The following is a 27,533-nucleotide window of genomic DNA, read 5'->3' as shown; positions in this document are numbered from 1 at the left end:
GTCGATGGAGATGGAGAGATCTGTGAGAGGACAGTCTTTCCCTGGGAGGAAGAGTACTGCAGATGGTACTGTTGAAAGGGCGAATGAGTTCAACCTCTTCTTTAATCGTTTTGACTGTCCTGCACCAGCACTAACAGCTACAGCCCCCCCCCCCCCTCCCCTCCCACATATCACTGTTGACCAGGTTAGGGGAGAGCTGTGGAGACTCAAACCCAGGAAAGCAGCTGGCCCGGACAAGGCGTGCCTATGGCTCTTGAAGGCATGTGCCACTGAGCTGAGGGAACCCATTTTCAACCTCAATCTATGGCTGGGTACCCACATCCATACTGTAGAAGACATCATGCCTCATCCCTCTGCCTAAGAAAGGGCACCCCAGTGTGCTCAATGACTTTGGAGCAGTGGTGCTGACATCTCAATGAAGACCTTAGAGCGGCTGCTCCTCCGTCTCCTCAGACCTCAGGTTCAACATGCTCTGGACACACTGCCTATCAGGAGAAGGTGGGTGTAGATGATGCTATCCTCTACCTACTTCATCGGTCCTACTCTAACCTGGATAAGGGAGATGGTGCTGTGAGAATCTTTTTTTTTTCTCAAGTGCATTGAACACCAGCCCCTCTTACTGAGAGAAGCTGGCCAGGATGCAAGTTGACCCACACCTTGTGACCTGGATAACATACCTCACGTATGTCAGGCTAGGGGGCTGCACATCAGAGACTGTGGTCAGCAGTACAGGTGCACCACAAGGGACCATTTTCTCTCATTTTCTCTTCACTCTTACACATCTGACTTCATGTACAACTCAGAGACATGCCACCTGCAGAAGTTTTCAGATGACACTGCCACCGTGTGGTGTGTTAGGGGTGGGCAGGAGGACTACAGGGGCTTGGTGAGTGACTTTGTGGCATGCTGCCGGTCTAACCAGCTGCAGCTGAACCCAGCCAAGACAAAGGAGATGCTGCTGGACTATCGTAGGGCGGGGCCACCCATGCAACCAGTTTTCATCGAGGGGGTTGATGTGGAGGTGGAGTGCACACGCACAGGCACCCTATACAGGAAGGGGCAGAGTCTGCTCTATTTTCTTAGGAGACTTGGGGTCCTTTGGCTCTGTTATCGGCAGTGAGATGGACTCTCTGGTGAAGGTGGCGGAGAGAAGGTCTCTGAGGAAACTGCTGCCCATCATGGACTATAACAGTCACCCACTACACACCATCATAGTGGGCAGGGGAGCATGTTCAGCTGTCACTGAGCTGGACAACAGACAGAGTTAGGAAGTCATTTGTCCCCAGAGCCATCAGGCTTTTTAACTCTTCCCAGCGGGGGAAGTGAGAACTTGAGATTGCTCCACTGTATGCCTCTGTTGTCTCTGCTGTGTGTCTTTGTCCCTTTAGCCACACCTGTTTTACTCTTTTACTATATGCACTCAGTCACTTTATGTTTTGGCTCTTGCACAGCAATCCACCAAAGTCTGCTATTTCTATTTATGCAATTATTTTATAAATTTTTACGAGGTGTATTTTAATGTGTCTATTGTGTGTTTTTATTAACTGTATGTAAGCTGCTGCTACCTGAATTTCCTTCGGGATCAATAAAGTATCTACCTACCTACCTACATATTATCAGATTTGCGTCTGGGAGACCGTCAAATGGGGGTCCGTGGTTCTAAATGAGAGGTCGTTGATATGAAAAAGGTTGAGAATCAATGCCCTCGAGGAGGTTCCAGGGGACCTCAGTAAAATGATGAATAGTTGAACTTCATTAGTGTGTCATTCACAAGAGGTTAGTACAATGAAAGTGTATAAGGATGACTATTGGATTTCATCGCCCCCTCTCAACCTACAGTATCAATACGATAGTAATTCACAAGGGTGGAAGTAATTAATTGCATTTACTCTCATTACTGTAATTGAGTAGCTTTTATGTACCTGTACACACACACACATATAAATGTAAAAAACAAACAAAACAAACAAACAAAAAAACTAATAAACACAAATATACTTGGGTCAATTTTTTTTAAAGCAATAAGTGTTACTTTGACTTACTAAGTAGTAGCCTATGCACCCTGGCCTAAGGTATAGGAGAAGAGTAACCCATAGTTTAGGATTGTTTTATTTCTCAAAATAGTACAATATTTAAAAAAGACCCCCTAAAGTAAAAAAAAATCTGTTTTTCTTCTTGTTCCTTCAGTTGGATGTCTGAGCTTCACTGTGCAGAATGATGTCTGTGCCAAGTTTGACACTAGAAGGCTGTTTCCAGTTTCCACAATCATCTGCTGAAAGTGGAAAGTTTCTCTGAGCTCACTCAAAAGGCAGTTTTCAACTCGCAAGATTTGTGACATCACGAATATTGGAGCCAATCACTGTCCAGTACTCAGCAGTTAAAGGCCCAACACATTCTCACTCCCAACTCGTCATACTGCAGATCAGTCAGGAACCCTTCTTGTCGTCACTTTGTCACGAGTTGGTAGTGAGAATGTGTTGAAAGCCTGGGTTGTACAGTATGCTGTGATTGGCTACTTAGCTTCTAGATCACCCTGATTGGTTGCTTTGGAATTTTTAATGAGGCAGAAGTAGGGGAAGTCATTTTAAGGATTTTAACAAGTAAATGTTTTACTTAGTAAATACAAGTATTTTATATACATGTTGAAACATGACTTTAGGGGGTCTTTAAACATGTGCACGGAAATAGCCTACAGTGTTTTTTAGTCAACTCAAGTGAACATCCACTCCAGCCTCCACTCATAGTCCCAAAGAGGCAGGAGACGTGCTGGTCAGTGGCAGCCACAGCTCACCGCCACCATGTCGTCGTACTGCTTCAAAACCACGTTCTCCTCATCGTCAAAATACAACAAACTTATGGACTGGAGTCTGTCGGGCACGCAGCACGGCGCGGCCACGTCGTCACCGGAGAGCTTGAGCGCGTGCATGATGGAGCGCACCGTGGCGTGGTTGGTCGCCCGGAGGCTCTCGCCCAGCGGGAAGGGACAAGAGCCTTTGCAGTGGTAGGCGTTGTAGCCGCGGGGCGAGATGATCCAGCCCGACCAGCCGATCTCCTCGAAGTCCACGAAGAGCGGGACCCGCTGGCAGGACTGGACGCGCCCGCGCGGCAGGAAGCCCGGGGCGGCACGCCTCCTCCGGCTGCGCTGACCATGGCTCTCAGGTGCTGCGGCATGTTGGCTTTGTCCTGTGGACAGAAGATGATCAGATCCGGGTAGACTAGACTCATAGATCAAAGAGTAGAACTGCATCCTGTGGTTTTTGTTGCCTAGACACGGTCGAGCCCAATAGAAACACACTATCTTGGCATTTATGCTTTTCCGAAACTCCACCTCAAATGTTCATCAAAATTGATGAAGTCAGTTGCTTATAAGCATGCCTACTACTGTTGGCGAGTAAATCAACTTTGCCCAAAATGTTCTGATATTCAGAGAGTTTAGATAACTGTGTTGTATTTGACAAAGTAACTAAACCCTAAAGTAAACTAAGCCTGACATCTAGTGGTAAACAGCATGCAACTGAACTGGCCATCTGCTATTGTCTGCATGATCTTTGGTGTCAGGTGATGTCACCTTCTATAGAGGACAACAAGTGGTGACTGGCACCAAACATACGATTTGGTTTGGTGCTCATAGTTACTCTGTAAACACCAGGATATGGAGTTAAAAAAATAATAAGAACAAGTTTCCATCAACCAAATTAATTTGCTTAGAATGAAAACCCGCAGACTACATGACATGAAGGTCATGACGGCACATGATTGAAAACCCCTAGTGCATATACCTTGCCGTAGCAGACTGGCGACTATCCTCAAAATCCATTTTCCACACATCACTCCTCACAAATGAAAACCATCTCCAATCTCCACCACCGTACCCGGGCTGTAGGTTTGGTTTGCCTCCGTTGTCCTCCCGTCATCAGAGAAGATGACCAGGTAGGCGCTGCGGTCAGCCAGCCCGCGGTACTGCCCCGCCCCCGAGCCCAGCCAGCTACCAGGAAGTGTCGTCACCACCAGGAGGCCGTTGTTCTCCTCGCTGTTACGGATCCACTTGGACACCTGGTGTTTAAGAGATAGATTGGATAATAAATAAATAAAAAATAGATAATAAATAGATTGGATAGATGAAATGAAACAGATTTCATTCATTAACCGAATCCTTTGGAATGAATGAGAGTGATATGGACTGTCATGCAATCTGACGGGTAAACTCTTACTCCAACCAACCATCACACACACACACACACACACACGCGCGCGCGCGCACACGCACGCGCACACTCACACACACACATTCACACACACACACACACACACACACATATACAGGCGCAGTCGCGCACGCACACCAGGGTCCCAAAAATTGTGGCCTTTTGAAGCTAGCTTTAGATGAATATCTCATTTTAAATTAACATTAGGATTAGACTGTAGTGATGTCATCATTCAGTCTTACTCTTAACCATCAATATTTGCTCCTTTTCTCACTCACCTCCACGTCACCACCTGCCGATATATAATGCCATGATATAATTTACTTATTTGCATCTGATATAATACATTTTATTTTATTTCTTTTCATATACGGTAGTATATACGGTAGTCTAATGCGCTTGCGCTGTACTGTGTCCATTACGGTAATGTCACAGCAACAAGAGTCAAGCGAGTTCTTCAGTGTGTTTCCTGCTACTGACATGTTGATGCGCTGTCTCACGAGTGATACATTCAAACGAGCTAAAGCTACAAGAAGCCTTCGTTTATGTTTACATTTATATATTTTTTATTTTATTTCCGTAGACACACACACTACATGTTTCCGCAGTTGCCAGCCGCTTCTTTCCACCTGACGGCGGGGAGCTTCACCGGCAGGACGCTATTCCCACCAGTTCAGGCACGGTGGCTCAGTGGTAGAGCTGTCGCCTCACAGTCAGAAGGTCCTGAGTTCGATTCTCGCCTGGGACACTGTGGGCGCTGTGGTTGTGTTCCCCCCCATATCTTCAGTGCCTACTGCCCAGGTGGGGTATCTCGTCGTAAGGGCCTTTCTCTCTGTGTGGAGTTTGCATGTTCTCCCCGTGCTCCCCCAGGGGGTTCCTCCGTATATAACCCCCCCCCACTAAAAAAAACATGCAGAAGATCAGATCGTCATCGTCATCCGACCAGTGACGACAACATCTGAAGTTGGTCCCCGGGCGCTGTACGAGAAAGCGACCACTGCTCCTGGCCTGCCTCCCGGAGGAAAGGACATGCCTGGATGGGTTACATACCTACATAAACTCCATTTAATTCAGAAACGTTTTATTAGAATAGCCACTAGTTCCAAGTCCACAGTCACATCTGCCCCCTTATTTTCTAAATTAAAAATATTGACTGTTTATAACATAAACATTGTGGAAACATGTATTTTTCTTTTCAAGGTTCAGTATCAGGGTCACACACTTCCATATCATTTTCAACAATATTTTCTTAAAAACTCAAACATTCACTCCAGAACTACTAGACAATCTAAGTTCCTGCATATTCCACTTTGTCGTACCACCAGAGGGCAGTTATCCATCAAATACAAAGGTGTTATCCTATGGAACAACTATATCCACCTGATGGACAGCTCACCCTCCCTACCCGTCTACAAAAGAAAACTAAAAGAACATCTGTCCTCAATGGAATTGTGTTAATTTTTTTTCTGTTGCCATTGTAATTTTTATTTCTTTTGATGTATTGGTCAATTAAGTCTTGTTTATTTTTTTTATTTTTTATTTTTTTGTACTATCTATGTATTATTATCTGTACTATCTCCTTGGTTATAATATATATATCTTTTAGAAATATATATAAATAGATATTTTTTACATGGTGAGGTTCTCGATAAGCCCTTCTAGGGTTTCTTACCTCTCCAAGCACTGAAATGTTTTGTATTTTATTAATTTCCCCTCCAGGTGTAATACGCTTGGCATGTATTGTCTTTACAGTGCAAAAATCAATAAATCAAATCAAATGCAGAGGACACTTTTCACCGGCCACCGTCAGCATGAGTGTGTTGTGGCCGCATGCATGTATTGTGGTGTTCGTGTGACAATAAAAGACGGGCTTGTCCGTTACGAGAGTTCCCTTCTGTCCCGAACAAGGGCGCCCCGACCGACCAGAGGAGGCGCTAGTGCAGTGACCAGGACACATACCCTCAATCCGGCTTCCCACCCGCAGACACAGCCAATCGTGCCTGTATGGATGCCTGACCAAGCCGGAGGTAACATGGGGCCGCAAACCTGTGACCCTCGTGTTGGTAGGTAGGGAATCTACCGTTACACTACCCGGATGCCCCAAATACAACAATTTAATTTGACAAATCAGACACACAATTGCTGAACTTAAATTAACTTTAAATTTAACTGTCTCTGTTTGCTTACTGTGTCTGCAATGCACGTATAAATCAAAAACTAACAAAAATAAATATTAATGAAACATAGTTTTAGTGCACTTTACTCTAATACTAATTCTTGCATTGAAAAAAATGCATTATTTGGAGGGAAAAAATACATAGAGAGACCCCACAGCTAGGTGCTCTTGACCATGGGGGACTCTCTCTATGGGGGCCAAACCCCCACAAGCCCCCCCCCCCCCCCCCCCCCCCCACCATCCCATAACTTGAACCCTGACACGTGCGCGCGCACACACACACACACACAGAAACAGATAGAGAGGGGAGACCTCTCACCGTTTGAGTGACATTGAAGACCTCCCACCCCTGGGTGTAGAAGGGCACCAGTCTGGAGGTGATGAGGTTTCCTCTCCACGGCTTCACACGGCTGTCCAACACCTCGTACAAATCCACCTGAGCATCCATTCCACACAGCACTGACGTCACTTCACTCAGCTTTACTCAGCTTTACGCAGTGTTTTAGAGTAGGCTATGTCAAAGTGCATTACTCCATTAAAACGTCTAAAAGTGGGTTTGTGACTCTAAAGTTTAGAGTCACAAACCCATAAAAGTGGGTTTGTTTAGAGTCTAAACAAACCCACTTTTATAAGTTTCTGCGATACTATGACTTGTTGGACCAATAATGAAGATACAATCTGCAAGATCACATTTGGGGTAAGAGTGCAAACATTGTCAATTGACATACATAATCATCACATATCACATAGCCTATTTATATCTCACCTTGTAGAAATGAGGCCCGTACGACTTTCCGAGGTAAAACTTCTGTTTCTGCCTGAACCAGCGGAACTCCGCTTTGACCATCCTCTCCTCTCTGCCCAAAGACGACAGGTTGAAGAAGTGAAGCCTCTCTCCGGCATGACCTGGGAAACATCACACACAAGTTTAGGGAGGAAGATACAATGATCTGTAATAATAAACAAAAACTATTGCGTCTAATACGCTTTAATCCACTCCACAAAGGGGGGAAAAGCCACGCGTGATGGTGCGTAAAGTAAGTTTGGGTGACAATTACGCATTCAAATCCTTAATATTTACTGCTGTATGGTCACGCTTAGGGTGACTTATATGTCAACTAAATATGTTTTCTTAAATATATGCCCAAAACAGAAACATAACCCGTGCGTTACTGTCCTTTTTGGACAGGTTTTACTCACCTTTATCCTCGAAGCTCCTCACGACGTTTCCCTCCAGAATCTCCTTTTGGCTTTTCGGCGTCCCGCTGGAGATCGATACCGCGTTAAAAAGATCCAACATGAACTGAGGAGCCTTCCTGTGCGGAGCCGACGCGGGACTCCGGGGCAAAGCCTTCAGATGGACCCGCTCGTCCAGCCGCTTGTTCGCCGTCTGCGCCGCATCCAAAGGGCCGTCTTTCCCCCGCGCCGTGCCGCTGAGCGCAGAGAGCCATCTGAGCTGGAGCGCGAGCACGAGCCAGACGCAGCTTGTCGTCATGTTAGCGGACTGAGCTGGGCACGTGAGGCACGGTCGGTGATAAGGCGAGCCGCTGCCTTTGATGACAGCTCGTCCCTGTATGCAGTATGCAGCCAACACCGTGACATGATTGAGCAGTGATTGATTGTGGATAAACAATCACGCACGCACGCACGCACGCACGCACGCACGCACGCACGCACGCACGCACACACACACACACACACACACACACACACACACACACACACACACACACACACACACACACACACACACACACACAGGATTTCCACATCCCCGAGGTGTAAATGACCCGAGAGCCTTCTCTTTTGACTTATTTCCCGTTGATAGAAACCAGCTGGGAAATATGGAGAGAATCATCTATCTATAGCTATAAAAGGGGAAAGTGGGGAATCTCTGTCTGTTCTCTGTTTACATTTTTGTCCCACTGATGATGTCATAGTGATGTCAAAAGAGCATGCTCATCTTATGACATCACTGATGATGTCATGGGCACTGATGTTGTCATAAACATTGTGACAGGCAAAGCCACGCAGCTGGCCGAGCTGCGGGTGCAAGCTGCAGGGTCGGCGGGCGAGACGGACCCCGAGCAGCGGGCGAGCCTAATAGGAATCAAGCAGTGCACGAGATGGAGAGAGAGAGAGAGAAAGAGTATACACCACATATTAGTATTTCATAATAGCCGCATGTTGAGAAGATAGCTATCATCATATCATCATCCTGATGGGTTGAGTCACGTTTGAAATCAGTAACACAACTTTAATTAGGCTATTGGTTTGTTATTAATATCATGATTGAATGAATAAACGATTTAAATAGACATTCATCATATAGGCTATAAAGCTATGGCACAATTCTCATGATATAGGCTAACTGTAACACACATTTGTGATGACATTTATTGAAGATAAAAAATAAAATATGAGCTCTCTTTTCTACACGGGTGCGTCACCCCCTTCTCTAAAACCAATAAGCCTAATTTGAGTCTTAATTGATCAGAGTTTTCCCATTATGATGTGCGCGGACGTTTTGTCCACATCATGGGCTTGTCACATTATCCATTGTTATCAGTATGAGTTGTGTGTTATCAGTATGAGGGGTGTGTTATCAGTATGAGGAGTGTGTTATCAGTATGAGGCCAGTTGGCAGGAGAGCAAACGAACGGCTCGAGTCGTGACGCACACGACACGCAGCGGGTTTCCACAGCGCGCGCGGCTGGTCCGCGGGGGCGCGCCCTGCCCTGTTCGCTGTGTGGACAGTGACTCACAGCGTTAACATGATGCCAGCCAAGGCAGATTATCTCCAATCAATCAGACTGAACAAAAGGGATCACATTGGTAAGAGCATCATGCTGATCAATAGGCCTTTCTTTCTTTGTTAATCCGATTCATCGGCTGTTAAAGGAAAGATGATCCCCTCATTTAGGGGTGATACTCATAGGCTATTTACCTCCTGCTTGCCTTCTAATTCCATACACACTCAATAGGCCTTTTCTGATCTCTGATATCACTTATTATTGATAGCTATAGCTAGAAGATATTAGTTAGGAGCCTATATGGCATTATAGTGCAGCTGACAAGTCATCTGAAATATGAGCACCACAATATTTAGTTTAACAGTATACATCATGATAAGGGGGAAAAAGTAGTCACATGATCAAAACATTGTGGGATAGAAAGTCATAGGCTATAGGTTAAAAAAAGTCAACAAAATGTTTTAGATGAGTATGTAGCTAATAATAAATATAACGTTGATTTGATTTGCATCCACTTGCAAACCTGTTTTACTTTAAAAAGTAAAAAAGTTAGACACACTGCACTCTTCTAAATGTTAGCTGGATAAAAATGTGTAAGCAAAAACATTGAATTTATTAACACAAATGCATGTGACAATTTCTGACAAACTTAAAGTGATCTCTTAGATTTCAGTTTTAACAGCATTGTGTTAACTCGCTATCAGATAGGCTAGATAGTGACTTACCTGTAACAGACATTTATTTACATGGAAATCTTTGCGATGATCACTTTAAGTGTGTAAGGGCATCAAAATAAAATAAAATAAAACAGGAAATGAGATGCACTTATCAGGCTAGTGAAGAACCTATAGGGCAGGGGGAAGCCATCACTTAGCCCTGGCTGCATCAAGCTTCATCCATGACTCATTAGCCTTTGTTAACACCTGACGCTTAACAGAAGCAGAACTGAAGTTGAGCTCACGCTTAACCAGTCACACAAGCACTCTCTTTTCCTCAGCACCTCGCTCGGCACACCTTGAACCCGCCCACACCTTCCATTGACTTCATGCCTGCAGCTTCACCCTTCACGCTTAGAAAATAGGACTGAATCCTGAACGATCGCTTGAGCATGCCTTGAGCGTGGCTTGAGCAAGACAAGCTGGTGTGAATGGCTTTGCCTGTTAACAAGGCCAAAATGAAACTTGTGGGTTCAGCGTAGGTTGAGCGTTGCTTCAGCGTATGGTGTGAACGTGCCGACTATAGTGACCAGATGTCTCACTTTGTGTGGGACTGCACAGCATTTTCATGCCTTTTCCCATGTCCCACATATTGAGATGAGGTCCCACATTTTGATTGGCTCTAGTTTTCAAAAGCCAAACCATTGAGAGAGAGAGAGAGACACACACACACACACACACACACACACACACACACACACACACACACACACACACACACACACACACACACACACACACACACACACACCAGAGATGGGAGAAGTACACACATTATTTACCGAAGTAGAAGTACAGTTACTGTAGGCTACTTGTGTGAAAGGAAAAAAAACAAGACTGGTAAAAGTAGAAGTATTCAACTTGTTTACTCAAGTAAAAGTAAAAAGTACAGGCTCTGAAATGTATGTAAAGTATAAAAGTAAAAAATATTTCTACCGGCCGTTTCTGTGCAAAGCTAACTGAGGGTGCTTTCTCACTGGCACCCCGGTACCATTCCCAAGCACACTTGTCCCCAAATTGACCCCAGTTTAACGTTGCATTTTGCGCCCGGGCACACAACGGGGGAACCGTGACAGGATCCACTTGAAAAGGTGGTCTGGGGAACATTTTGACGTGCCCAGGAACAGAACACATGCGAATGTGAATGTGAATGCCAACCTTTCCGACCCACATAGACAACACACGTGCGAGGATACACTCCAGGTGTAGTTGATGACGCAAGTGCACTCTGTTCCGTTCCCGAGCGCGGAAGAAATGTTCTAATGTGAAAGCTGACCAGCGGGGAGAGGGGTGGCAATTTCCGTGCCCCAGCGCGGAACAGAACTAAAGCAATCTTTCCCAGTGAGAAAGCACCCTGAACCTCGTGCCATATTAAGATAACTAGAATTTTTGAGCATTCAACCAGAATCAGAATCAGAATAACTTTATTGTTGATCCCCGGGGGGAAATTAGGTCAATTCTAGGGTGGGGACTCGAGATGATGAACCAACCAAGCACACACAGGCACACAGTTCTCACAGTAGGTTTAGCTACAGGTGGTGTATGCTGATGGTATTTAATCTCTGATCATGGATTTGTTTGAAACACAGTCACTGAAGAACTAAATCTAGGATATGAAAATAAACTGACAGTCCTTTAAGTTAGTTTTGGTAGAGCATGAAGTCCTTCATCACTTTTGTTAGTGGTAGGGAGTCAACTTGTTTCAGGCGATGTGTGCCCAGCGCTTGGCGGATCCGGATCCGACACACGTGGGCCAGAGTGCGAGGACATCGCTTGGCCTCAAGAAAGACCCTGAGAGCCTCGGGATCAGCCCTCTTCTCCAGCTGTGCCTGCTCCCAGGTCACCAGGGCCGGGTCGGTGCCGTGGTCCAGGAGCAGATGGAAGAAAGCCGCGTCGCACCCCCACCACAGCACCTTATGCAGCAGGCGAGAAGCCACGTCACGGGTCAGAACGCCAGCGGCCTGGAGCAGCATGTGGAAGCAGTCCAGGTGGTGGCTTTTAGCACTGATGTAGAGAGGAGAGTCTGTGAGGGTGTGAACAGAACCTGATGAGTTCCTGCAGTATGTCCAGCCTTCCATCACAGGCAGCCAAGTATAGCTGGGGGGTGTCTCTGTTGGGGTCGGATCCGGCTTCCAGGAGGATCCGGACGCACTCCAGGTGACCTTGGCTCATGGCCCACTGGAGAGGCGTGAAGTTATCTTCCTCAGTCTACCTGGGCTCCCTGGTTCATCAGGTAGGCCACACAGGCACCCACTGGGCTGCGAGCCCCAGAGGGGTCCACCACCCCTTCCTAAACAAACACTTATTCTCATTGATACGCCTTCTGAAGCAGTCCTCCTGCAGCAGGCTCCTCAGTTTGTCGAGGTCGCCTGATCGGCGGCATCATGAAGCTCTCAGTCGTCATGCTCTGCTCGAACAGGCGCATACAGGTGTACGCTGTGTCTCAAACAGTTATAAAGTAGGGATGCCAGTGGCGACTAATTTTCCCAACGTTTAAATTAAAATTTTAATGATGACATTTGTCATACTCTTTGTCCCACATTTGGTTTGCTGGGATCTGGTCACCCACCTGTCCGCTCTAGACTCCCTTCCCTGTGACGTGTGTCTGTGTGTGCGTGCGCACATGTGGGAGTGTGTGTGCGTGACTGCGTGCGCGCTTGTGCGCGCACGTGTGGGAGTGTGTGTGCGCACGCGTGTGTGTGTGCGTGCGACATGCACATGAGCCTATATGAGCCAGCTGGTGGGTGTGTGATGTTGACACTGGCCATGTGCTGATCACAGATAGACTTAAAGGGAAGCCCAGTGACGTCACCTGCAGCCCAGCCAGCCTACATAGGGCTTGATTTACACCTGACAGAGTGCAGCTGGGAGCCGCTGTTCAGAAAGTAAGACAACTACTTCAACTTCATTTATGTAAAACATGCCATCTTTTTTCCACTTGTATTTGAATTTTCAGTTCAACAGACAGTCAAATAAACCGAACATTAAAGAAAAGCACACACGTTGCCAGTGTAACTAGGACACCAAGGCCCGGACAGAAGGTATTGTGCCAGACTACGCCACTCTGGGAGTTTCACCCAGGGAATACCACATCAAAGTCCATAAAATACCCAACATCAGGTTTGATAAAGAAAAGGGAGCAGAGACGTGTGTTTCCAGTTCAATTTTATTTTGGCTCAGGGCAAATACTTTAATAACTGACCTGCAAGATAAGAGTCAGGTTAAAATATATTTCTTTATTACAGCAATAAATTGTTTAAAAATAGATCTCAAATCATAAAAATGTATATAAAATGTTAAATATCACTACGGGCCTACAGCAGGGGTGGGCAACTATTTTTCATGGGGGGCCACATGAGAAACCCAGATTGTTGCCGGGGGCCGAACAAATATTGTCATGCCGTAACCCATGGATGGGCAACTTTGATGAGAGGGCCACAAAAAAAAATCCTCATTACCAGATTTTGCTGAGGGCCGAACGCCGCCAGCATGAAAAATGTGGGGCATTTGAAGCCAGGTTTAGAGGAATAACTAATTTTTAATTAACAGTTGTGATGTCATTATTCAGTCTTAACCACCAAATATTTGATCATTTTCTCACTCACTCCTATATCACCACCTGCTCTCCCTGCAGGGCTTGAAATTAACTTTTTTGACCACCTGCCAATATGGCTGCTAGATTTTAAAGTTACCAGCCAATTAGAATTTCCACTAGCCGAAATGTTTTTCTTGAAATAAACCAGAATATGAGTGGGTTAATTTAAGCAAAGTATCAATAAGTGGCCCGGGATTCTCAAAGCCTGTGTTGAGGGTCACACAAGAACAAAAATGCACTCTTGAAGCTAAATAAATCCAAAACCAGAACCAACGAGTTAATTATTTAAATGTTTACTTCAATGTAGAACAGTCATTTATTACACATGAGATTACTTTTAGCCTTTTAGTCATAACGATTATTGAAAGATATTCCATATTGAAGACTGAAATGCTATAACAGAAGTGGCCCATGTGTGGCCTACAGAGTCACAGACCTATTAGTATAGGGGGGGTGTGCCAGTAAGCCGAATATTTACTTTAATGATTATGGGGGTCAAGGGATCTGTCATAATCTGAGATCACGTTGACTTTGCCGAAGACCTCCTAAGTGGGCGTGTCCGTGGAAAGCCATGGGCAAAACGAGCGTGCCAAAATGACAGGAACTGAGTTGAAGTTGGGCCATCTTGCTTGAAATCCCATTACGAAACGGAACTCTTCCGGTCTCCTAAATGGGCGTGGCTATCAGATTGTGATTGGCTGTCAACGGTATGTAAATTTATTGGCTGACCATTCTCACGGGGCGTAGCAGTGGCGAAACCGCCGCGGTACAGATACAGGAAGTGACGGTCACCGCAGGCCCCGCCAATTCCAGAGCTATGTAGATGGAAGAGTCCCGACATCTCCATTCACCCCAATGGACCAGTTTTTTACTCTCAAGAGTTCCAGGAAGTAAGATCCTGTATTAAGCAGCACTGTCGAGTTGCAGCAAAATAGACAGCTTGTGTTGTACTCTGAAAGGGTGTTTCCCCCCTTGAATCAAATTGTACATTATCAGCTTTATTTTAGCATGCAAAAGTAGCATGAGACCCATTCCTGGCTGTTCATTGGCTAACGAGCTGCTAATGAGTCTCGCATTTTGGTCCTCCGCTGACGCCACTCTATCTCTAGATGACACTAGCCAATTCTAATGGTAGCAGCAAGTCTCCTAAGTGGGCGTGTCCGTGGAAAACCATGGGCAAAACACCCACCTGACAAAATTACAGGAAGTGAGTTGAAGTTGGGCCGTCTTGCTGAACTGTCTCTCTGTGCCATACATCCATGCTCTGTGCCCCTGTTCCCAGCTAGTCCAGACGTGATTAGCGTATACATCAACAGTGTACGGTACGTAAAATAACTCACTCTGCAGTTATTATTATTATTTTTTTACATTATTCAGGAGTTCACTCCTACGTTTCTTGCTTGACAGAGATTTGTTGTCAACAAAGGAAACACAAATAAATTAGCTAACTGTGGCTAATAACGAGCTAGCGGAGGTAAGGCTAGAATAGATAACTTTGCCCGCCTGAAGTTGCAGCTTCAGTTCAGGTTTGTGGTTTGTGTTTGCCGTTTGCACAGCTCTATGGCAATTTCCGCAAATGTACGGAGTAATATACGAGGGGACTTTTAGGGTAACGTTAACTTTACACTTCATACGCGTTTTGCTTTCTACTGTCTGCAAGCTATATTTCCTAATTGTTGACCTTCTGTGTTGTTTAGTGATCGCTGACGGCAGAGGAAACACCATGGCAGAGTGGAACAAGTTCTACCAGAATGAGGATGAGGAGGAAGAGCATGAGGAAGGAGAGGACTCAGGGGGTAGGAAGAAATAAACTGCATCATGTTACTGCATTGAGAAGAGTCTGTTAATGATCAACAATCACTCTGCCTTTTGATAATTTAATCCTCTGTACCTTTTCTCCTTAGCTCTCTTTGTATGCCTGCACTTCACTATCATACTCCATCATTCTTGGCTCACAAGAACATTAACTTAACGTATTCTAGTGTTGCACGCATTCCGTTGCTAGAACATCAGCTAATCAGTCAAATGTAAATATTGTTGTAATATTGTTGGAGTGTGATACATTTGTTTATACAGGGGGAGTCTCCCTCAGAGATATGCTCTCTTTTTCAGGAGCACCCTGCATACCTGCAGTTCAAACTGTGGTTGGAAGCTGACTAGTCTCTTAAAACAGACGGTTGGCTCTCGTAATTTTCAAATGCTTCCACCTAAACGTCTGTACTTCAAGCAGGGAAAAGTTGCTCAAAACGGAAAGGGAAACTCCGGGAAAATAATGAGCGATGATAGGGGGATATCCCGGATGTCCCGGCTTTAGGGGGGACATCCGCTCGTACTGTATCTCCAATCACCTGCATCGGTTCGAACTTCCTCCGACATGAAACGTTTTCCCCCCAAACTTCCTTTGTCCATGTTCTGTGGGCGTGAATTACGGACTGTCTAAGCTGCATTCGCAGAATGTAGAAGAGACAGTCTGGCTTGAGAGAGTAGATGCTGACCAGTACAACCACAGTCTGATAGTACAGGTGTTCCCAACCTTTTTTTGTGCCAAGGACCGGTAGATACATGGAAAAAAAAGTTGCGGACCGGTTGTCAATTTTAATGGTTTTAGTTACATATATATTTACTCACCAGGTGGCGACAAAGGGTAAATAACAGCCTTTTGTGTTGTACTGTATGTAGCCTACAGTATTATGTTTTTGTTTCAACTACAAACATAAATGAAAAACGTCAACTTGAAACTATGTTTCAACTACCACACACCGCCTATATTATAGCCTATGTTATTATTATTATTATTATTATTTTTGGACCGGGCTCGCGGCCCGGTACCAAATGCGTTGCGGCCTGGTACCAGCCGTGGCCCGGTGGTTGGGGACCACTGTGATAGCAGATCAGTCTGTGGTTGTACTGGTCAGCAGTGCCACTGAGCAGCTCCATTTGAGTGGTTGGGGTTAAGGGCCTTGCTAAATGACACCTCAGTGGTGGTAAGGAGGGACGTAAGAATGCCTATATTGCCATGCAGTTTTACATGCAATGCACATTATTTAACATGCAATTTAGCATATTTTAGCAGATAGCATTCTATATTTGTATCAGATTAAAGAGAAAAAGGAGCTTCTTGGATACTTGGAGCAAAATGTTGGATAAAGTGGTCGACAAGGGGGCCTTTGGTATCCCGGTGGTGTGTGGCACTTTGGTGTTCAGTTACTGTATGTGTGTGCATATTGCGTAATGGGCGGGTTGCTTTGCCAACATAGAGGAGTGAGTAGAGGCACTTAATGGCATACATTGCTATACTTTTGGCCTGCTGAGCTTTCTTTTGCCACATTTTTGGTTTTTCTTTATCTTACATATTTGTATCAGAATAATTCCAGAAGATTAGGTTTGCCTATATTCTGCACACTGTTACTGCATGCCAAATGATGCTTTCATTCTTGTCTTCATGTCTTTGTCAGGAGAATACTACAAGGTGACAGGGAGAGATAGTTTGGTCTTCTTGGTTGATGCTTCCAAGGAAATGTTCGTCAAAGGAGAAGACGGAGAGCCTTCAAACTTTGACATGACCATGCAGGTAATTAAGCTGGCAACTTCTTTCTTTCTTTCTTTCTCTTGTCTTTGTTGTTTACTGCCTGTCCCTTGTTTTCTGTCCCTGTCCACTTCCTGAAAGTAAGTCCTTCACAGGTGTGGGCAATCTGGAAATGTGGGTGCTGGGCTAGAAGCAGAACATGATTAGGCCCAGATGGAGATCCATCTTGGATTGAGAAGTTGTTGATTAAATAAAGAAGTCTAAATTATACCTTGGTGTGCTGGCTCTACCTTCGAATGTAGGAAAAAGTATGCATTTTTATGTTGAAAAGACAACATTTCTTTGAACAGTCGCGCTCTCATTTAGTGTAGAGAACATCAGATTGAATTTACGAACTCACCCACTCCCAGCTTGTCAAATTAACGTTAGAGAGTAAGGACAGGTGGTCAGCCAGTGTTTTCCCATTCATTAATACATTTATGGCGCACTGCCACAACGCACTGATGAGGGCCACATCAGAATTTTCCCCTCGCAAAACTCCACATTGGCCTGCTGTCTCTCTCTCTCTCTCTCTCTCTCTCTCTCTCTCTCTCTCTCTCTCTCTCTCTCTCTCTCTCTCTCTCTCTCTCTCTCTCTCTCTCTCTCTCTCTCTCTCTCTCTCTCTCTCTCTCACACACACACACACACATACACACACAGGACAGCGGTGTGATTGAGTGATATATTACGAGTGAAAGTGATCAGCATGAAATAGCAGATATCAAACAGAAACGAAACGAAAAAAATAGCCTACAGCCTTTTAAAAACGTCTTTTCCTGGTTCGCTCGCATGTATGCTTGTTTTGAAGGGGAGAAGGCAGAAGGGGAGGTGGGACGATGTACTACAGCCGGACTACAATACATCTCAACGGATTGAATCTGAATGATGCCTAAGGCTGAATGGGCACAGCATTGCGTTGTGGGCTTCAAGGTATTTGTGCTTGTATGAGTCTGGACAGACGTGGATGTAGACTGCTGACTTACACAACCGTGATGCGGTATTTCTAGTTTATTTAATCTGTGTAGGAAGGAATTAGCATAAAGGGGCGCGGTCGGGCGAGTTGAGGTTCAGTTCCGGTTATTCAGGTATTGAAACAAGCTTATATATATATATATATATATATATATATATATTAATCGATGCGTGGATTGATGATTATTTAATTTCCCACATTTTACTAAACTCAGATTTACCGTCCTTCGTTTATTCAGGCTTGTGATGGTTAATCTCTGTCTGTCTTCTCCTTGCAGTGCGTGCGCACTGTTTACACCAGCAAGATCATCAGCAGCTACAGGGATCTAGTGGCTCTGGTTTTCTATGGCACAGAGCAGAGCAAGAACCTCGGGAACTCCTTCAAGAACGTGTATGTCTACCACGACCTCGGTGAACCTGGTACGACTCTGCATTTTTTTTTTTTTTTTTTATGAAAATAAATCAGAACCACAGCCTAGGTAGACTTGAACTTGACCACTGCATTTGCAGGAATACTTTAATCTTAATTGAGTAATGCAATATTTTCACCCTTCAGTGATGTGATGTCCTTTCCTCATCTGGACACATAGGAGATGTGATCATATAACAAAACAAAAGGTTAAATGCTAATTTAACGTGCCAAACTGAAGCGGAGCGCATTCGGAGTAACTCGTACGCCATTGTAGGGCTGGGCGATAAAACGATAGCAATATATATCGCGATAGAGACGTCATCAATACAATAAAAACAATTGTTCGATAGACGTTCGATAGCACGGCTGCATGAAAAAATTTCCCTTGTTAATGGAGCGTGCTACGAGTGACACGGAAACAGCCAATCACTTAGCAGTGAGGTCAAACAAACCCTGAGCGTGCACCCGCCCCAGCTCATAAACCGCCAATCATATCCCAATGGGCAGTGCTAGTGATGCGAACAGCACGTTTGGTTCCACCAAGCTCCCACCACACGTGAAACAAATAACAATACAGAAGGAAGAGAAAATAAGTGTGGGAGGAGAAGACATGGAGGAAATTATCAATAAAAGGGACGCTGAAAGTAGAACACTGTTGTCTGTAAACGTTACAAAGAATTCAATGTGAGTTTCAATTCATGTTCACGTAAATTGACGTGTTAACATGTTTTCCAATTCCATATTACCGTTGAGCCCGCAGTCCTGGCCGGGTCGTTAACGTTACACACCAATTTCACAAATGCGGACGTCTGCAACGTTACTTTGCGGAATGCGGGGCAGCTCATTCACTGAACGTTCAACCCTGAAATACACGTTACCAAACGTTTTTTGTTTGATAAGGTTGGCAACGCTATGTCATCAAAATAAAACGCCGCCGTGTCTGTAACTTACTGCTTGCACTAAGAGCATGTACTGTATGTGTGACAGTGTTAGCATTGCAATTACCTGTGTGCCTGTGTGAAAATAAAGTGGTTAAATGCAAACTTTTTCTTCTCGTTTTTTTTGTATTAATAAAAACGGGTCATTAAAAATATCAATAATTATCAATATCGACTGATATGAAATATTTTATATCGATATACTTTTTAGCTATATCGCCCAGCCCTAGGCCATAGGGTTGGGCATCAATAATCAAAAATCGATAATTGATCATTAAGGAATCATGTCAATCATGTGGAATTTTGATCGAATTATTATTTAAAAAAATTAAGGACTAGGTTTGGGTGGAATTCTTTCCTCCTCTCCCCTCTCCATTGCACAGCGTGAGGTGTAGCTTCCTCTTAGGTCGTTTTCACACCGGAACGTTTAGGTCGACTTAACTGAGTTTTAGGGCCAAACACGGCGCGACTGGGTCAGTGTGAACATGCCACTCGAACTCGTAGTCGACGTAATTCACTCGCTCTCGGTTCAGCTGGAGAGGGTGGTTTCGGAGCGGCTTGCGTCGCCCTAACCCTACCCTAAATACGGCGCGAGTGATGTGTGAACGCGCGCCGACTTCAGCTCGTTCTAATGCTGTATTTCTAATGTTAACGTCAATTCGGCGTTCACAAACATTGCATAAACAGTTATTGGCCAAATTACCACCAAGGGCATAGCAAGCCTAGCGTTACAAACGTTAATGTTTACAACTTACCTGGCTGTTCGCCGATAATATCTGGGTATGGTGAGGGCTTCACGGTTCAACAGAAAGAATCTGCGCCTTGTCCTGCTTTGTCTGGAGATTTGCATCCGCCGCCTCCATTACATGAAAACATTGTTTTCCAGATGCAGCCGTGCCTCGTTTTCAAATTCAACACTTTCCCGATATTGAAAGAGACAAACGATGTAAAATGCAAAAAGCAGTACCAAGAGCAAACGGCGTTGTTCATTCTCCATTCTCTATCTAGGGACAAATATTGCAAACTAGCAATAGGCTATATTAGGATATATAACAAAGACTGTGAATGCTCTATGTTTATGTAGCCTATCTGTCCCTATAGAAATAAACTTTTCAATCAATCGTTCAGTTCTGTTTACATCCCGGGCTTCCTTTCCGGGTGGAATTACGCTATACGCGTCTACTTCCGTCTGGTTGGCATGGATACATGACGCTCCACTCTGTAGAACGACGGCCTGGGCGCGGTGATAAAAAACACATGTGAAACGAAGCCGCTCTAGTTGAAAATTGAAACATTGTATACTTTTCACTGCTGCGGCAGCGCCTGGCTCGACCCAAATATGTGTGAAAACGACCTTAGTCTCTAGTTTTCTGGCTGGGCGGGGTCATTCATGCCAAACAACACTGTTTTTAACATGGGGAATTCGCACCGGCATGCGCCGGACACAAACTAACGCACCCAGCGGTCTGCCGACCATACCACGAATCGAGGATAAATAGATCCAGGATCTGTCTTTTGATCTGGTTTGGCTCAGTAATGCCATATCTCAGTAACACCTTGACGGAATTTCTTCACATTTGGCTCAAACGTCAAAGTCTGGGCAGACATGGATGTCGACTGCTCACTTGTTCGGCAGGAGGCATATATATCCGCGGTGTGGTCGTTCTAGTTATGACCTAATATAACTCTTCCATCTTTTTTCGGGCATTTCGCCTTTATTTATTTTTTATATAGGACAGTAGGCAGACAGGAAAGGTGGGGAGAGAGAAAGGGGATGACATGCGGCAAAGGACCGCAGGTCGGATTCGAACCCGGGTCGGTTGTGCGAAGGACCGAGCCTTTGTGGTATGCGTGCTAACAGGTGTGTTACCAGGACGCACACTCTCTTCCATCTTTTGACTCCCTTCTTCATCCCTATCATCTTTCTCCGCCCCAGGTGCAAAGCGGGTACAGGAGGTGGAGGCCCTGCGGGGGGCGAAGGGTGCCCAGCTCGCAGCTGAGACCATGGGCAGCGGGAAGACGACACTGGGTGATGCACTGTGGTGCTGCTCCAACCTCTACAACGACATCAAGCTCCGCTTGTCACACAAGCGCCTCATGATCTTCACCTGCAGGGACCAGCCACACGGGGGCGACAACACAAAGAACTGGCAGGCGCGCACCAAGGCCGGAGACCTCAAAGACACGGGTGGGTTTGAAGTGAAGGGGGAGTTCCGGCTTGGAAAGATGAAGCGAATGCGGCAGTATAAAAAAACTGCAGTTCCTCAACTGGCCACTTGAGGCTGGCTCCAAAGGGAGTCATTCCTCATTCACCCCCATGTTAATAAACAGAAATAACCATGTTTACAGCCGGGTAGAAAAAAACGGTTTTGGACTCTATAGCTAATTTCACCTTTCATGACAACTGTTTTTATAAAACTCACTTGTTTAGATTAACACGTTGACTGCCACTGACGTATATATACGTCAAAAAAAATCCAGCGGTTCACTGCCATCAATTTTTTTTTTTTGACGGTGCTACGTGGATCAATGCCCCCTGCGTCTCCTATGGAGATATTGGAAGTATTGAATGTGTATAATCTATTTTACCGACCAGCTAGGTGGCGACGGTGCCCTCCCGACAGAGAGAAAGTCAACCAAAAGCAGCCGCCTCCCGCGGCTGCTTCCTCCATTCTCAAGGAAATGGCTTGCCGATTTTACAGTCATCAGTCACCAGACTCGCCGCTCTCGGGCCGCGCCAGCAGCAGCACACGGGGGATTGCAAATTTGCATAAGCCTAGAGTCGCACGGGGCTTCATCGGGGCTCTCAAACCCAAGAGACGAGTGAGACCTATCCACACTCGCTGCCAGGGAGGGAGGCTGCTCAAACTCGCTGCCAGGGAGGGAGGCTGCTCGAACTCGCTGCAGCAGCAGCAGCAGGAGACCACTCGCTTGTGACAAACGCAGGCTGAAAGCCACTAGACACGCCCACGGAGGGAGGAGTTGAAGGAGAGGGCGTTCGGAACTATATTGTTTGGATGTCTGATCTCTCACTGATGCCAAAAATAAATGGTTAAAGTGACTGTTCTGCCTGTTTGATTGAATTTCACAAAACTGCGATTATCTCAGCTTTCACTCTCAGACAGCTGAAACCATGCTGTACTCAACGGCTAATATCTACATAACTACTAACTCTACAAACGAACTCTTTTAGACAGAGAAAGCACACATTCTATTAGTACTTTTCTGAACTTTGTGTTCACAAACTCCAAGCAGAAAAGAATCCTCGGCTCTTTTAAAATGAGCCAGAATCCTCAAAAAACGGCCTGGCAGAAGCTACCTACAGCAAAAAAAAAACGGCTGGCAGTCAATGTGTTAAAATAGACGATAAAAAAGGCTGTTTTCAGCGTCATTGACAGGCCTCTGTCCAGTGATAGCGCAACTCACCGATCACAGGCCATTAGGCGGCTCGGGGCTCCTGTTGGGGGCGGAGTAGTCTCGGCTCCCAGACGTTTGGTGAGCTGCGCCACCAAACGTCTGGGAATTTCACTGTCAGAAACTGTCTGTCCGAGCCCGGCGAGAACCACCGGCAGCAGACACGCCTACATTTATTATTAGAATTTTATTTGGGAGCGGCAATGCCATTTATCATAGTCCTAACACAGAGCACGAAGCTGATATGCTCCAAACAAAATTTATAGCTGTGGTTTATTTTACAATCATTTTTCCTACCCGGAAGTGGTCCGCTTGATACTGTGAACTTGTGTGAAGTCATCAGCAGCCAGCAGGCTCTGTAACGTTAGCCTCGGGAGTCGGGTTTATCGCTGGGGGAAAGACCTCTAGCCGCCGGGGCCGGATGAAACACGTCCTATTAACAGGTTATGTTTGTTTCTACGTGATTAATATGTTTCTCCGCAAATGCGACGATGTTTTGCGAGACACCGGTTCTGCATGAGATCTGCCCCCAGAAAGCAGGCCCGCCCACAACACTCATGATTGGTTCTCCGATGCAAGGCTTCCAACAGCGCCACCTAACGTTATGCAAAGATTTAAATAGTAATATTCTCAGTCTTACAGGAGTGAAACAGATTAAGACTGAGGGCTGAGTCTAGGGGCGGAGGGGAACTGGTGGGAATAGCGTGATCCTCCCATGTGCTCGTGCTACGTCCTGTCGGTGAAGCTCCCCGCTGTCAGGTGAAAAGAAGCGGCTGGCAACTGCGCATGTGTCGGAGGAAGCATGGTGCTAGTCTACAGCTCTCCCCAGATTGGCAGAGGGTGGAGCAGCGACCGGGGCACCAGAGGGAAACTGGCCAAGTACAATTGGCCAGAAAATGGGGGGGAAATCAGAAAAAAAATAAGCTTTTTGTCCGTTCGGAAAGTGAGTTAGAGCACTGTGTGTCAATCAGCTGTAGTCTGCTTTCAGTTAACGCTATCATCGTCAATGACAATAACGTTAGACCCGCTTGGTTTCAGAAAATAAATTTGTAGATATGACAGAGATATGAAGAGACAGCCTTGGCTCCCCTCCGCGCAAGGGGGATCCGCGTTTTCCTATATCTCGACGACGCTCTCATAGTGGCCGACTCGAGGGTCCGTGCCATGGAACATACCAAGGTGGTGACCGATCACCGGCAAACCTTAGGGTTTTTGGTGAACTGGCAGAAGAGTTGCCTCGTCCCAGCGCAGGGGGCGACCTTCCTGGGGCTCGAGCTAGACTCCCTGGGAGCCTTTCGCCAGAGCGACAGGCTCGCACAGTGCGGACAGCAAGGATGTTAGGTCTGTGCCCTCGGTGTCAGTGCATCAGTGCACAGTCATGTTGGGCCTGATGGCCTCAGCACTGCATGTGCTCCCACTGGGGAGGCTACACATGCGCCCGTTCCAAATCTGGTTCCTCAGGCTTCGCCTGGACGCGGCCGGGGACCGTCATCGCAGGGTTCCTCTGACAGGTCAGGCCCGGCAGGCGCTGGCCATATGGGCGGACCCCCGTTACCTCTCGAGAGGTACTCGGTTGGGCCCTGTCCCACTCAGGTTGGTGATTCGCACCGACGCCTCCCTCTGGGGATGGGGTGCGGTTTGCGGGCATTTTTCGGCGAACGGCCGGTGGGAGGCTCAGGATCTTCGCCACATTAACGTGCTAGAGCTGGAGGCGATTCGCCTGGCTCTGCTTCAGGACGGTGTGCATGTAGATATGCAGGCGCGGTATAGCCACTATCTCCAACTGTTGAGACAGAGCTGCTGCTGACTGCAGGCACATGCATTCATCGCATAACATACAATAGCCTACACACTATAACCTACACATACAAATATTCATTTCGGCTATTTAATAGGAGGTGCTGTGTGGAAATGCAACTTGAGCCAACTCAAATTGTGCTGAAGGGATTATTTTCACCGGACCTGCTGACGGTAGATTTTAATTTGTCGGACTTTGATTAATTATAATGCCAAAAGTCCGGCAATTACCGGATAATGGAAACACTGCTTCAAACTATTCACTACGTCCATCTTTTTCATAGTCTATAGTTTGAAGGCAGCTTGGCTCTCATGATGCCTCTAATATCTGCCTTCTACTATTCCAACGGTCTCTGTTTGATCTCAAATATATAAATGGGAGCTAGGGCTCTGTTTCTCTGTCTCTCTGTCTGTCCCACTGTGATGTCATAAATCCCACTGTGACATCAGTGATGTCATAAATCCCAGTGATGTCATAAATCCCACTGACATCAGTGAAGTCATAAATGCCCTTCTGACATCATCAGTGATGTCATAAGTCCCATTGATGGAATCCCACTGTGACATCATCAGTGATGTCATAAATCCCACTGATGACATCATCAGTGATGTCATAAATCTGACATCATCAGTGATGCTGGTCTCATTGGCCACACAGCAGCCGAGCTGCGGGCAAGGCCGTGCAGCGGGCGAGCTGCGAATGCGAGCTGCAGTACGGGCGATTAGCAAGCGCGCGTAGCGGGGAGCCTAGCAATCACACGTGCGATATCCCTAGTTCTGTAAAACCCGATCCGCCTAGGGTCACCCTCTCCCGTCCCCCCTCAAGAGCTCTCTCTCCGTCTGGTTCCTTATACTCCCATCACTTATAGCCTCAGATTGATGACATCACTGATGACGTCATCACTGTGATGTCACAATGCACAATTGCTCAAGTGACATCACTGATGACATCAGTGGGACAAAAATAGAAACGGTGAGAACAGAGATTGCCCACATGCTCCCTTTTATAAGAAAAGGGATACTAAAGGAAACCCAAGAGTTCTGAGCAGTCCCTTCTTTTCTAGGCGTGCTCATCGATTTGATGCACATGATGAAACCAGGCGGCTTTGATGTGTCGCTGTTCTTCTGCGACGTGGTCAGTCCACCGGAGGACGAGGCGGAGCTGGGGCTGCAGCTGGAGCCATGTGGGAAACTGGAGGACCTCACGAAGAGGGTCAGAGCCAAGCAGCAGAAGAAGAGAGCCATGTCTAGGTAGGAATGAGTCCTACATTTCATCCCCCAGACACAGAAAAGTTACTTTGGTTTCTTGTGCTTTTCAAGGATTCAATGGATGTTCAGGCCGTTCCTTTTTCCTCCTGTCTACTCGTATTAACTATTCTTTCTTTTAAGGCATTTTCGCACCTGCATTTTTATGCCTCCGCCGGCGATAGCCGAGCCAGAGTCATTATGGTTTCGGGTTGTCCGTACGTCCGATGTTCGTTAACACATATCTCAGGAACACCTTGACTGAATTTCTTCACATTTGGCTCAAACGGATGAACTGATTACATTTTGGTGGTCAAAGGTCAAGGTCACTGTGACCTTACGAACGCCATTTTATAGCTCGTTAACGCGATATCTCAGGAACGCCTTGACTGAATTTTGTCACAAACGTCCACTTGGACTTGGTGGTCAAAGTTCAAGGTCATTGTGACCTCATGAATCCAATTTTCTAGCTCGTTCACTAAGGATGTCACAATATCTCGTCCCACGATATATCGCGATATCAAAACGTGACAATATGTATCGTTGAGATGAAATCTCATATCGCAAGAAAAAGAAGCTGAACATGGTGGCACTGATCTGCATCTGATTGCATGCTCGCTCTTTTTCATTGCTTTGTTTGAACAGACGAGGGACGTTACCGACACGGAGGATGAAAATGGTGAAATTACTCAAATTGGCATAGAGGATGCCCCCTCAACTTACAAATCGATCGCAAAAAAATATTGTTAAAATATCGTATCGTTATCGTGAACCCAATATCTGGTATCGCACCATATCGTGAACTGAGTGTATCGTGACACCCCTATTGTTAACACAATATCTCGGGAACGCCTTGACTGTAGTGATGCATTTTGGTTCGCTTGGATTTTTCTCCGTGTGAAAAGAAACTGAACGAAAGGGAAAATGCTCCAACTTACAAACTCATTAAATGATTCAGACCAGAGCAAACTATCTAGAAGTGTGAAAATGCCCTTATGTTCTTTCCATTCACTTGACCCCTCCTCTCCTTTCTCCTTCCTTCCAACCCACGTTCCCCTCCCCTCCCAGGGTGTCTCTGTGTCTGGGCGAGGGGATGAAAGTGGCGGTGGGGATTTATGCGAATGTGGTGATGGAGCGGAAGCCGCCTCCCGTCCGGCTGTACAGGGAGACCAACGAGCCGGTCCTCAGCAAGACCCGCATCTTCCACACCCAAACCGGCAGCCTGCTGCTGCCCAGCGATATCAAGAAAGCCCAGGCGAGGGCGCTCACTCACACCATAATGACTAGCTACTGTAGCTGCTTTCACATCGTTTCCTATCAGTCTGTATTTAAGTCATTTTTATTTCCTGGGACTGCCAACATCGCTGGACTTTCTTCACTTTTCTTCCATCATTCCATTCATGACACCAAGTAGGATATAATATATTGCAGCTTACAATGAATTCGCATACATCCTCCTTAGAGAAACATATCCACACATCCTAAATTCTGCTTTGAATGTCAGCTTAACACACAGACATCCAGATAGTTGGTGCCTGCCCTAGAAATGACCACCTGCTAAGTGCCAAATGTATAAATATATTCCTTTAGTCATGTTTCATTTGTGTCTGTGGCACAAGATGAAAAAGCACATAACCTACTAGCAAGATGGATGGCAGGGGAAGGTTCAAGTTAGTTACCAACCAGAATGACTGGTTTGGTAGACAGAATGTACCCATAGCAGAAATGACCAACATTTGATTGTT

General features: G+C 45.9%; 2 protein-coding genes across 2 annotated transcripts in view; one reads left to right on the top strand and one right to left on the bottom strand.

The window, feature by feature from the left end:
* Positions 1-2,770: 2,770 nt before the first annotated feature.
* On the bottom strand, positions 2,771-7,876 carry LOC310775642 (bone morphogenetic protein 2; the record flags this gene model as incomplete). The annotated part of the gene is made up of 5 exons (XM_083635798.1): positions 2,771-3,183; positions 3,873-4,053; positions 6,701-6,817; positions 7,148-7,287; positions 7,582-7,876. 5 exons carry the CDS (start codon positions 7,874-7,876, stop codon positions 2,771-2,773), a joined length of 1,146 nt encoding a protein of 381 aa, XP_083491924.1.
* A 6,818-nt stretch (positions 7,877-14,694) lies between these two features.
* Positions 14,695-27,533, top strand: part of xrcc6 (X-ray repair complementing defective repair in Chinese hamster cells 6) — a 31,131-nt gene continuing 18,292 nt past the window's right edge. Inside the window, exons 1-7 of the mRNA XM_083635641.1 lie at positions 14,695-14,767; positions 15,143-15,241; positions 16,901-17,016; positions 18,261-18,402; positions 21,269-21,520; positions 25,608-25,794; positions 26,857-27,043. Of these exons, the coding sequence (XP_083491767.1) occupies positions 15,169-15,241; positions 16,901-17,016; positions 18,261-18,402; positions 21,269-21,520; positions 25,608-25,794; positions 26,857-27,043 (957 nt within the window). The 5' untranslated portion in view covers positions 14,695-14,767; positions 15,143-15,168. The remainder of the gene's footprint in view (positions 14,768-15,142; positions 15,242-16,900; positions 17,017-18,260; positions 18,403-21,268; positions 21,521-25,607; positions 25,795-26,856; positions 27,044-27,533) is intronic.

The sequence above is a fragment of the Poromitra crassiceps genome (assembly GCF_964638095.1).
Source record: "Poromitra crassiceps genome assembly, chromosome: 4".
NCBI lineage: Eukaryota > Metazoa > Chordata > Actinopteri > Beryciformes > Melamphaidae > Poromitra > Poromitra crassiceps.
The sequence above is the reverse complement of the archived record's forward strand: the minus strand, read 5'-3'. Positions and strand labels throughout refer to the sequence as shown.